General features: G+C 36.8%; 1 protein-coding gene across 2 annotated transcripts in view; it reads right to left on the bottom strand.

Moving 5' to 3' along the window:
- The window catches only part of LOC308252076 (ubiquitin-conjugating enzyme E2 E2), a 258,291-nt gene that overhangs the window by 30,463 nt on the left and 214,592 nt on the right, over positions 1-13,236 (bottom strand). For both annotated transcript variants that reach the window (XM_080676061.1, XM_080676060.1), the window contains exon 5: positions 3,391-3,538. In XM_080676061.1, coding sequence (XP_080532187.1) covers positions 3,391-3,538 — 148 coding nt within the window. The remainder of the gene's footprint in view (positions 1-3,390; positions 3,539-13,236) is intronic.

Raw genomic sequence — 13,236 nt, 5'->3', positions numbered from 1 at the left:
CATGTAGTACAGGGAAAGTGTTGGCTTTTTTTAAATCTCAAAATTCTCAGTGCTCTCAGGATAGTTCATTTTGTATGAGGGAAAACTATCCATTATTTATTAAGTGTGAAGACCATACTATAGGCATATTTTAAATAAATAAATATATTTCATATAAAGAATATGATAAAATATTTGAGTTTAAAAACAATCACAAGCCAAAACCGGTTTGGCTCAGTGGATAGAGCGTCGGCCTGCGGACTCAAGGGTCCCAGGTTCGATTCCGGTCAAGGGCATGTACCTTGGTTGCGGGCACATCCCCAGTAGGGGGTGTGCAAGAGGCAGCTGATCGATGTTTCTCTCTCATCGATGTTTCTCTCTCAACGATGTTTCTAACTCTCTATCCCTCTCCCTTCCTCTCTGTAAAAAATCAATAAAATATATTTAAAAAATAAAATAAAATAAAAACAATCACAAAACAGCAAAAACAAACTTAAAAATATAAAATAAAATATAACTTGCCCTGACCAGTTTGGCTCAGTGGATAAAGCGTCGGCCTGCGGACTCAAGGGTCCCAGGTTCAGTTCCAGTCAAGGGCATGTACCTTGGTTGTGGGCACATCCCCAGTGGGGGATGTGCAGGAGGCAGCTGATTGATGTTTCTCTCTCATCGATGTTTCTAACGCTCTATCCCTTTCCCTTCCTCTCTGTAAAAATCAATAAAATATATTTTAAAAAAATAAAATAAAAAATAAAATATAACTTAAATTTTATATATACTTGAGAAGAGAAAGTATTTACAAATAAGAGCATTCTATGAAAAATGGAAATTTGATTAGTACTTTAAACTTCAGCAATTCCTGGATTAAATCATGTTTATCAAGCAAGTCTAATTTAGAAAATCTGGGAGGCTGGTGCTGACCTTCTGAGCTTATCATCCTCCATTCCTCTCTGCTGCCACTCTGTTGCCTACAGTGTGTCACACACTGGCAGCTAGCTAACGTCTGACCAGGAAGAATGCTATATCAGGCTCAATAAATAGCACAGTGAGTGTGAATAGCACTATCAAGGCCAACAGTTAGACAGACCTACCTAGACCACTGCACTGGGAACAGAACAGTGCACCCATCTATTGGTTTCAGGGTGGGGCTGTACATCCTTATTTCGTGATATTGATAGTCAGGAGATGTACACTTTAAAACCAGCTCCACTGTTTAATTAGTTGTGTGACCTTGTACTGGTCTCTTAACTTTCCTCAGCCTTAATTTCTAATATAAAACAAAGATTATCATCAACCCTACCTAAACCACAGGACTCCTGTGATAAATGCTGGACATTTCCTCCTGAGAGATAATCCTTCCCAAGAGATAATACAATAGGCACTATCAACTCAGGGTTAGGCTTTTATAAATTATAAAACCCAAGAGTGTCAGTGCAAGGTAGTGGTGTCAAAAGATTACTCAATACTATCTTCTCTCTATTAAATTCAACCGAGTAGGTATTTATAAGTCATTTAATGTATGCCCATTCAGAGCCCTAAATACTCTGGGAAATAACACAACAAGAATCCATTACTGTGATAAAGGGTTTTCACATACACTATTTCATTTTAAACTCACAGGAGTTTAAATTCACCTAGTGCTCAGAAGTGCCTCATAAACAGTAGGGTATCAGAAACTTCTCCTCCCCCCCAGCTTTACTGAGATATAACTAACATATAACACTGTATATAAGTGACATACAGCACAGCATAATGACTTGACATCAAAAGTTTCTTAAATAAGTTACTTACCTGTCAAAATTAAATTTTCTCTTAAAAAAATCAAAACAAAACATAAAAGAACCTTGGCCTCCAAATTTCAGCAAATCCCATAAGTACGTTTTGGGAGTGGGGAAACAGATGCAGTCCCAGGCTCCAATATTTCCAGAGGACCACTTGGTTCTAGGCCCCGTATCATCAATAAATGCCTGTCTGTGACATTGCCTCCAAATGAAGTTATACTCAGTCACAGAGACAAGTGAAATTGAAATAGGAATAATGAGACTGCAAGAACAAAATGTCTGTCATTCCGTTTTAAATTAGTGCAGCATTATTAAATTTCACTATCTGGAATGAAGTCTGAATTGATTAAAAATACTTTATAATAGCCGAAACCAGTTTGGCTCAGTGGATAGAGCGTCGGCCTGCAGACTGAAGGGTCCCGGGTTCAATTCCAGTCAAGGGCATGTACCTTGGTTGCGGGCATATCCCCAGTGGGGGGTGTGCAGGAGGCAGCTGATTGATGTTTCTCTCTCATCGATGTTTCTAGCTCTCTATCCCTCTCCCTTCCTCTCTGTAAAATATCAATGAAATATATTTAAAAAAAAATACTTTATAATAATGATCTTGTACAATTATATTTTCTTTTTTTTGGTGTTAAAAGCATTAATTTGTCATGCATTCTAAATATATGACAATGTAATTGTTTTATATTTCTTCATTAAAAAGTCTTTATTACTGAAAAATAACAAACATAAAACTTGAAAAAATTATGATTTTTCTATGTTTTATAAGCCAGCCAAAAGCCTCAGAGAGACCCCAATTCCATTTGTAATTACTCTTGTCTAAAAATTCACTTATCTAGTAAACAATATTTATTTCTGAACATGGAAGATGGAATCTTATAAAATATTAAGACACCAATTAAATATTCAAGAGAATTTCTCACTGAGAACATCAATGAAAACCCTATCGCTATCTGTGGATTTTCCAAAATAAATGCAAATATGTAAAAAGTTGGCAGTCGTTTTGTCTTTTAGATAAAAGCTGGTCTAAGCCACACAATCACACACAGGAAGTAAGAGCTTCCAGCAGTAAGCACACCAGCAATCCACGAAGGACTGGCCATAAACTCTCTTTAGTTTTCCTGCAAAGTTGTATTTGCTTCTTCTTATTACCTTTTGGGTATATCCGAGTTCAGACCATTTCCTTTTTTGTTCCAATAGCTTATAAGGGTGCATAGTTATTAAGATGCCATAAAGGTCACGCCTGTGCGGTGCTGCCTGGTTATTATAAAATTTAAACAGCCCATATTTCTCAAATTAACATCTTCTGGTAGGCATCTAATTAAAGATTAAACTATTCAATTAACATTTTTATTATTATTTGGCAACAGAATGTAATACATTCTTCAAATGCACTTCTTAATCTAAAATGACTTTTAATTAATTTTTATCATACTATGCTTTTTACTTCTTGGCAAATAACAGGTCTTTAAAAAGACTAATGACAAGACCCAATTTAAAAAGAAAGACTTACATACTGTGGGAATTTAAAATAAAAATAATAGTAACAGTAGCAGTAGTGGTGATGGCAGGAAAGTAGTGGCTAATTTAGATGAACAATTTTAAGACTGGATTTAAAGTCTCTCACCAGGGTTGCAATCTGTAAGAAGTGAGCAGATGGAGAGGAGAACCTTAGAAATGGTGAGGGCCGGACTCCAGTTGTCCTTTAGGATGTCCAGACAGATCACGCCTTGGCTGTTAATATTACAGTGATAGATTCTTGTTCGGAAGGTAACCTAGAAGAAAATGTAAAGTTGTTATAAAGAGATATACCTTTTATTAGACAAAATAATCTAAGAGTCATTGGCTCAACCACATATTTAATTTTTCTTTAGGCACATGAGAAGAATCAATAAACAAAAAATCACTATTTTAGAACTTGTCATTCTGGGCACAGAGAACTAAACTCCAACAGCAAAATCATGACATTCTGCTTTTGATGAAGTGTCTTATTTAACTAATGTTCTGGAGACTGAATTTACTCTTGGTGCAATTGTAGGAATGTTCGTAAGAGGAAAATTAACTTTGACCTAAAAAAATTTTACAAAGAAAAAATGTTTTCAAAAGTAAAAATTTCAAAGGAAACTTTTGTTGGATTCCAGTTGGTTTAAGGATTGTGTACATTTATAAAATTCACCAAAAAGCATGGGAATACTCTAAAAAGGAATTAAATACATACATTTAAAGACATAAATTGGGGCATGTATATAAACAATATACCTAGCTTATAGAAAATCTGTATTAATTAGGATTTGCAAACCTTTTTTTTCCTTAAATTCTCTATTTTGAATATAGTATTAGTGCAGCCCACCTCTTCCCTATCATAGCTAGATCACTATTGTACTTTGCTTAGGTAATTTTGAAACATGTGCATAACATTTTTAAAGAACTTCAATCGAAAAGTTAAGTCTAAATCAGTTTTGTAACTCTGATAAAACTGTTTTACAAAAGTCTTATGTATGCAACAAAGTTTTCATGCTATCATCATTTATTAATGTTCTCAAATTTAGAAGTTGAAATGTAAAAGAATCTTGGGGTTCTAAAGACCAGTTTTCTTGTACCCTAATTTTGAAATGGCTTGAACCAAGAAATACACACATCGCAGATCTTTGTAGGTGTTGACACCCCCCCCCCCCAGAGCATCCAGCATACACTCAAACATGAGAATTTACGTAATTCATTGGATGTTAAGTCTCAGAGAGTATAGATCCAGTATTCTACATCTGCTGAATAGCATGGTACCATTCTCAGGTGAGATTAGTACTCCTATTAAGAACTGCCCTTCATGCTATACCAGATAATCTCAATACCCCTTCCTACACACACAGCACCCCCACCCCCAAAAAACACCTAGAAATGTTGAAGAAAATATAACGAACATTCTTTAAAATGAATAGGTGAATTTGCAAGAGCAATCTCAAAAGTTCAGAATTGAAAACCAAAAGTTACAGTAAGCACGTGAGCTGATTTGCCAAGGCTGAGGCTTGGGGAAGAGGAAGGGAATGAAGGATGGAAGTCAGTCTTAAAAATTGAAGCTCGAGTTCTGATGCCCTGGTGGAAAAGGAAGATGAAACCTTAGGTCTGTATATGGCAAAGGGATTAAATTGAGAGCCTTTACATTAAATGTGGACACCTGCGCAGCTTTCAGTAAATGGGTGGATTTGAAAAGATAATGCCTTATGTAGAAATAGCAAATACACTTGCCAGAGAAAGCCTGGGCTCTGGCCTGAAGAAAAAACTGTTTCCCCTAAGAATTCCATGCAAAGACTAACTGAAAAATAGCTTAAATGACTATCTCACTCTCAGATAAAATACACGTTTTAAGGCAAAAAGCATTTAAAGCTAAAATGAATAAAAATAGAGACAAATGGCAGGGGAAGGGGGGGTTAGAGAGCAACCAAAGGACTTGTATGCATGCATATTAGCATAACCAATGGACACAGACACTGGGGTGGTGGGGGCTTGCCCGGAGTGGGAATGGCTGGGGGCTGAGGGGTGGGGGGCGGGTCAAGCAGGGAAAAAGAAGACATATGTAAAACTTTAGACAATAAATAAATAAAAAATTAAAATTAAAAAAAAATCACTGCATTGTGATGCAATGAACAATTCCTCAGGGAAATATAACAATTCTGAATGTTATATCTAACAATATAGTAAAAAGTATAAAAAGTAAAAATTGGCAGACGTATAAGAAGAAAATGACACCTATAGACAAAGAGAAACATCTGCACTGCAGTAATTAATAGGTCAATCAGATAAAATATAGTAAGGATACTGAAAATCTGAACAACCACATTAACCAAATCAACGTACTAAATGAAGATGAATTCCACACTCAACAGTTAGAGAACACACATTCTTTTCTAAGCACATAATAAACATAATAATTGATCACATGCTAAGCCACAAGGGAAGCTTAACATATTTCAAATAATTATTAAGACCATAAAGATCCCCCATCACATATTTGGAAACTGAAAAACACATTTTCAAATTAACTACTGGATTAACTAAAAACAAACAGCTATATTTATAACTGAATGACAATGAAAATGTTGGCTTGCCATCACCAAAATTTGTGATTTGAATAACACATTTATAAAAGAAAATTTTGCCGAAACCGGTTTGGCTCAGTGGATAGAGCGTCAGCCTGCGGACTGAAGGGTCCCAGGTTCGATTCCGGTCAAGGGCATGTACCTTGGTTGCGGGCACATCCCCAGTGGGGGGTGTGCAGGAGGCAGCTGATCGATGTTTCTCTCTCATCGATGTTTCTAACTATCTATCCCTCTCCCTTCCTCTCTGTAAAAAATCAATAAAATATATTAAAAAAAAAAAGAAAATTTTACAGTTTCAAAAGCATATATTAGAAAGGAAGAAAGACATTTAATGAGTTAAGTGTCCACACAAGGAAGGAAAAAGAATAAAGCAGCGATTTGCAACTGGTGTGCTGCAAGAATTTTTAAAACATGCAATACCTGACTATTTAGTCAGAGGCACTGACCTCTTTCCCCTTAGATTGTCAAATAAAAAAATGACAACATCCAACACAACAACAGCCACCTGGTGTGAATGAATTAAAATTATACCTATTTTTTTGTCAGATCAGCAAAAAATACATTTTTTGGTGTGCTGCAGAATTTTGTAATTGGTTTACATGTGCCATGAGATGAACAAGGTTGAATATCGCTGGAATAGAGTAAATCCCATGAAAGTAGAAAAAAATAAAGACATGAGCAGAAGTTAATGAAACAGAGAATACCTAGCAATATTAAAATTCTGCAGAAAAGTCAGAGTACCTATCCCTTTAAGGGCTAGATGAAAAGATAAAATATTTTTATGATTCAATGTATGTGATAAATGGCTTTTATATATAATAATGATATTTTAAAACCTATCAGACATTGGTAGGCTACTCCAATCCTCAAAACAACTTACCGATGGAAGTAGTATTGTTATACTCACTTTAAAAATAAAGAAATTGTAACTCTCTGGGGTGATGGATATTAATTAAACTTATTTCATAATATATGTATATATCATATATCTTACAACTAAAACTAATACATTATATGCCAATAATTATATCTCAATATAAAAAAGAAAAATGCACACAAAGGTTAAAGAATTGGCTTATGGTCCCACAGCAGGTAAGTGGTGGATCTAAAATTTGAACACAATTTTTTTGATTCAAAAACCTATGCTCTTCTATTCAGTCTCAATGCCTGCTTTCTTTTTAACTTTTAGTTTGTGAGATAATTATAGATTCACATGAAATTTCAAGAAAATAGACAGATCACATATTTTCTCCACTCAGTTTTCCCCAATGGTAACATCTTGCTTAAATGCTGTATTTTATCACAGGAAATTGACACTGATGCAGTCTTTTGACATTTTCCATATATCTTCAGTTTTATATGCACTTGTGTATATACCAGTATGTGTTTCTATGCAATTTTTATTGCATGGAGATTTGTGATCACCACCACAGTCAAGGCAGAACAGTTCATTATAAACATCCTGTGTGCTGCCCTTTCGTAGCCAGTCACCTTCCTTCCTTCTTAATTCTTGACAATCACTACTCTGTTCCTCATCTCTAGAATTTTGTCACTTTAAGAATGCTATAAATGGAATCAAACTGGATGTAAGTTTTTTGAAATTGGCTCTTTTCACGCTGCATAATGCTCTTGAGAGCCATCTAAGTTGTTGCATGTATCAGTAGTTTTCGTTCCTTGTTACTGCTGAGTAAAGTTTGAGTTATAGTCATACCAGTTTGTTTAACCATGTATGCACCAAAGGACAGATGGAATGTTTCCAGTTTTTATTTATTACAATAAAGCTGCCATGAACATTTGTGCTTTTGTGTGCACATACGTTTTTATTTCTCCGTGCTAAATGCCCATGAGTGCAATTGTTGGGCTGTATGATATACTCCTATTTAGTTTTATAAGAAACGGCCATACATTTTTCTAGAGCAGTTGTACCATTTCACATTCCCACCGGCAGTGTCATCCAGTTTCCCTGCGTCCTTGTCGATACTTAGTGTTATTACTATGCTTTATTTAGCCATTCTAACAGGGTGCAGTGACACCTCATTGTGGTTTTAATCTGCATTTCCCTAATTGCTAATGATGTTGAACACTTTTTCATGTGCTTATTTGCTCTCTGGATACCCTCTTCAATGAGAATGTTCCTACCTTTTGCTCATTTTCTAATTAGATTGTTTTTTACTGTTGACTTCCTGGTACTTTAAGTGGAGATATTTAATTAAAAGTAAAGTATAGTTAGATAAAAAAATAAAGCATGAGTTTGCAAAGAATCTTGTGAATTTTTTTAAAGACAGAGAATGTTTTAGATTTTAATGTTTTATAATACTGATAAAATGTGTACTTGGGTGATGTTTGTCAACCTCTGTCCTGAGAAGTGTTCATAAATAAACGACACTGACTTATACAGGTTGGTTGGTTGTTCCTTTATGTTCTGATGCTATAGATCCCACAAACACCACCTTTTGAAGCTGGAAAAACATTCATGATCCCAGAATTTTAAGAAGTGTCATGCATTTACCTACTGTAATGTAAGCTTGACCTCTTTGGGGTTCCCGCATCATATTCCTATCTGTTACCATACTTGCCACAGGACCTCCTCAGCAAACCATGAATTACTCATGAAAATATGTTCTTTCAAGTGATGCCCAATGCAGTCTTGGCACATAGAAAGAGCCCGCTGTTCACTGAACAAATGCTAACACATCACAGGCTAGTGTTCAAATAGACAAGTGCCTCTCTGAGGAGCTGTGACATTATTGCTCTTTAGGTAAAAAAACACACAACAGTTTAGAACAACTATAGTAGACGGAAAGCTGGAAAACTGTGGAGAATACTCTGAGGAAGCTGGAGATATTTTTAATATCTTTCTATACCATAATGTTACTTCACTAAATTGTCCTATAAATTAAGATATGTCAGAACTAATTTCATACAAGATAACCAATAATAAAAGATATTTATGTGCCAAAATTTTGTTGTTGTTATTGCCATTGCCTATTTAAATATTCAAAAGAGCTTAAAAAATGTATGGACTGGTCACATGAGCAAAAGGGTTTCACAACCAAGGCAAAAACTTGCTAACAAAAGCTCTTGAAACAGGCAGCATTCTCTTCCAGACCCCATCAACACACAGAGGGGAAAGCAGAAAGAATACATGCAAACTGGTAAGATATTGCCTGCAGTCCTGACATTAGTGATGCAGAAATAGAAAATGATGTTCTGAATACTGACAAATATCAACAGATTTGTGACTGTTAGGAAGGAATTTTTAGAGGCCGAGAAAGCACCCCCTCCTCCCACCCTCACCCTACAGAAGACTGCTCTGATGTCTGACTCAATTTTCCAGAAGCCCATCATGTTATATCTTATTCAGGAACTGGGCAGCGGAACATTCTTCACTTCACCCTCCTGACAAGTAAACAGATAATAAAAAATGACTGGAAAGAAAATTCTAGTTCCATTGCAGGGTTAATACTCACTGGGTTCCCTTTCTTCCGCAGCCTACACTTGCATGTGCATTTATTGCTGTATTTGAAGCACAGCTCAATAATGATGTTTACAAAGATAGCTATCATTCCTCAAGGAGAGGTAAAATTATATTGAGAATACTGTTTTCAAAGGCAGGGAAAACAGCACATTTCAGAACAGTTAACAGTTTCCATTTATTAAGGAAAATTTGAAAACATGATTTGGATACAGTGATACTGAAAACTTATTTATCCAGAATGGCTAATTCTGGATGAGAAGGGTTTTTAATTTATGTGTGATACATAATCACCCACATAGGCATATGGGTGTGTGTGGTAGACAGAATAATGCCCTATCCACCAAAGATGTCCATGTCCTAATCCCTGATCCTGTGAATATGTTACCTTACATAGTAAAAGGGACTTTGTAGGTGTGATTGAGTCAAGGATCTTGAGAAGGGGTGATTATATCCTGAATCATCTGGGTGGGCTCCATATAATCACAAGGGCTTATAACAGGGAAGCAGGCAGTTCAGTAGGGGATGTGATGACAGAATGTGATGTAAATGTGAGAAGGGACCATCAGCCTAGGAAAGGAGTGTTCTCCCAAAATGGAAATGGATTTCTCTTAAAACCTCCAGAAGAAACGCAGCCCTGCTGACACCTGGATTTTAGTTTCCAGAAATGTAAGACAAGTTCATATTGTTTTAAGCCACCAAGTTTGTGTTAATTTGTTACAACCAGTAGGAAATGGATCCAACAAGTATATATTTCCCAGTCACCTTATTACTTTATCTCAAAAGGTACCTTAAAATGAAGCTGTGCTATTTCTCCTTAGAAGTCACTTCTCCTTAAAAATAACTTTAGGAAGAGTTAACAAAATTCTTTATGTTGATTGTAGCATAGAGAAATGCTACTAAGTAGTGAATGATCTGGGATAAGTCAGTCACTTTGCTACTCTGAGCTTCTATTTCCTGACAAGATGAGAGACTTAAGCCAGATTATTTCTAAGACCCATTCTAGTTTCAAGATCTATGAGTTGTACTGTGAAAAGAATGTATGATTTTGGGAGTTAGATGGATTTGGGCTGGAATCCGACTTTGGGCAAATCAATTTAACATCTCTGAGATTCAGTTTCTTCATCTGTAAAATAGGGAGGTAACAAACACTCTTAGTGGCTGTAAAGACTGAAGTACAGGAAAAGTCCAAATACCATGCCTGGCTTCCAGTGGGAATTCAAGTAATGTTAGTCTTCCTTTCCTCTTCACACATCCTCGTTTTACAAGATTATTTAAGAATGCATGCGTTCATGTAATAATTACCCCATTAACTGGATTTTAAATGTGTATGTGTGTGTGTTTTACTATTCCCTTGCTCTGAAGAATATACATTTCATATACAAAGAGTGGTTTAGTAAGGGAAGAGAGATCATGTAGGGCATGAGTATAGACAGAGAAGAATATCTCTATATATAAAAGGCTAATATGCTAAGTGTCCAACCGTCCGACCCATCGCTATGATGCCCACTGCCCACCAGGGGGCAGATGCTCAACGCAGGAGCTGCCGAGCTGCAGTAACTTGGCAACGGCGGTTCTCAGGTGACACACCCTGAAACCAGAGAGGAGGGAGCCCGATTCCTCGCGGGGCCGCACGATTCCACCTTCGGCCGTGGGTTATGTGGTTGCTGGGGCCCTGCACACTTGCAGTTGCGTTCCACACCCTGTACAACAGCAACTTTGCAGAGTGCCCTCTCGCACTCTGGGACCCCGTGGGGGATGTTGGAGAGCCGGTTTTGGCCAGATCCCTGCAGGCCATGCCAGGAGACCCCACCTGCCAGAGGGACCCCGCTCTGCAGATGCAGGGGAGGGACCATGGGAGGTTGGCTCCAGGGCATGTCCAGCCCGTCTCGCCCAGTTTCGCCCGGCCGGCAACCTTCTAATTAATTTCCTTTCAATGTGCATGAATCCGTGTATCGGGTCACTAGTATTTTAATAAAGTATTTAACAAACTGATTCTACACATAATTTAGAAAAACCTTTTAAAATAAACATCTCCAAGCTGGAAAGCTGCTAATGACATTAAAAACGATCATTTAAAATAACATTTCAACAATAACCTTTATTTTTCACATAGCTTCCATGTTTTGAAAAACGTTTGCTCAGGAGATAAATAGCATTGTGATTCTACCGAGGAGTTGTGAGAGCAGTGAGAAATACATTCCTTTAAAAAATACTTTTCCATGAAGGCCCAGGAGAGGAAATATTTAGAGCCCCCGTACAACAAATCAGTATATCATGTAACAAAGGTCTAAAAATAGCAGGGTTAACATCATTCAAATGAATCTTGGCCACAGGCTCATTATGAAACGGTAGTTTATTTGAACAGACTGCTAGTACACATTTCAGAAATGTCAGTGCTTCCACCCTCCTTGAGATTCCAAGTGCTCTGTTCTTAAAACTGACTGAAGAGCACTGTACCAACATCTAGCACACCCTAAGGTTATTTTATTCGTTTTTTTTGTGTTCCCTTTTAATTGCTTCTTTTTTTCTACTGAATTTATTGGAAGTGACACGGGTTAATAAAATTACATAGGTTTCAGGTGTAGAATTCTATAATACATCTTCTGTATATTGTACTGTATGTTCACCACCCTAAGTCAAGTCTCCTTCCATCACCATTTATCCCTCCTGCTCCTTTACTAAATTCATTTATCAGTTCTAGTAGTTCTTTTGGTAGAGTCTTTAGGGTTCTCTATGTACAGTATCATGTCATCCGCTTGTAAGATTAAAGTACTAGTGACAAAATAAAAACTAGGAAAATCCATTATAAGTGAGGAAATCACAAATCTCAAAGAAACTCTAACAAAACAACCTCTCCCAAAGTAAAACAAACAAAAAATTAACAAACAAACCTGGAATTACACTTGCCCTGGGATAACTGGCAGTAAAGGAATGAGAATGAGACATTAGTGAGAGAGCACAGTGTGCAGAGATGATGCCCACCCGGCTGGGCGGGAGACCAGGGCATGCTGCATTTCCCTGCAGGCCACATCTTTTCAACACCTGTCAAGTAAAACTCAAGTGATTACAAATAAAAGACCTTTACAGCACACACATTTAAATGTAACACCTTTCTCAGCTCCCTTTAAGCACAGATATAGAAACACAGGCAACTAGAAAATTCCCCCACCATGAGCAGTGAGTCTCTTAGGAGATGGGAGCGTTTCAGTCAACGCCCAGGGTCCCTTCCTGTCAGGCAGCAGCAGATGGCTCCCAAGTTTTGTGGATACTTGGTATGACTTGGTTAGGAACCAATAACTAGATTCCTTCTTATCCAATTTATAAAAATTCAATTCACATAGAGTTTTTTAAAAAGGTATCTATATTAAATAAGGTTTAATTTGGTTCTTTTCAAATGTGTGTTTGTTTTAACAACTAGTTCTTTCATTGTTTTCTATTCCACCTTTTTCTCTTTAATAATTATCTTGTCTCCTTTAACTTGTTCTACTGTCTCAAGTGTCAGAAATGGTACTCTAGTTGACTATCCCTTCAGGTAGAATCACATCACAGTGTGGTCTGTGATCTTTGAATGTGAGTTCAACCCCAGTGTACGTTATTTATTATTCTGCAGAAGTGCCTTGGATTATGGAGTGTTTTGCATTTGCTTCTTCATGGTCTTGAGGACTACACTAGTTTGATACCAGACTGTCTCATATATGCCAATATATAGGGCAATAAAAATCACCTGTTAGGAAGAGCACACTGACATTAAAATCTTTATAAAAATCTCTTATAGATGATGTATCAATTACTTTATTCTGAACAAGATACTATCTGGTACAGGCACCATTGCCTGAAGCCAGCCCAATCAATGCTTGTTTGGCATGCATACACAGGTTTGCTTCCTCAAGCCGTTAAAAAA

Source organism: Plecotus auritus (assembly GCF_963455305.1).
Source record: "Plecotus auritus genome assembly, chromosome: 6".
NCBI lineage: Eukaryota > Metazoa > Chordata > Mammalia > Chiroptera > Vespertilionidae > Plecotus > Plecotus auritus.
The sequence above is the reverse complement of the archived record's forward strand: the minus strand, read 5'-3'. Positions and strand labels throughout refer to the sequence as shown.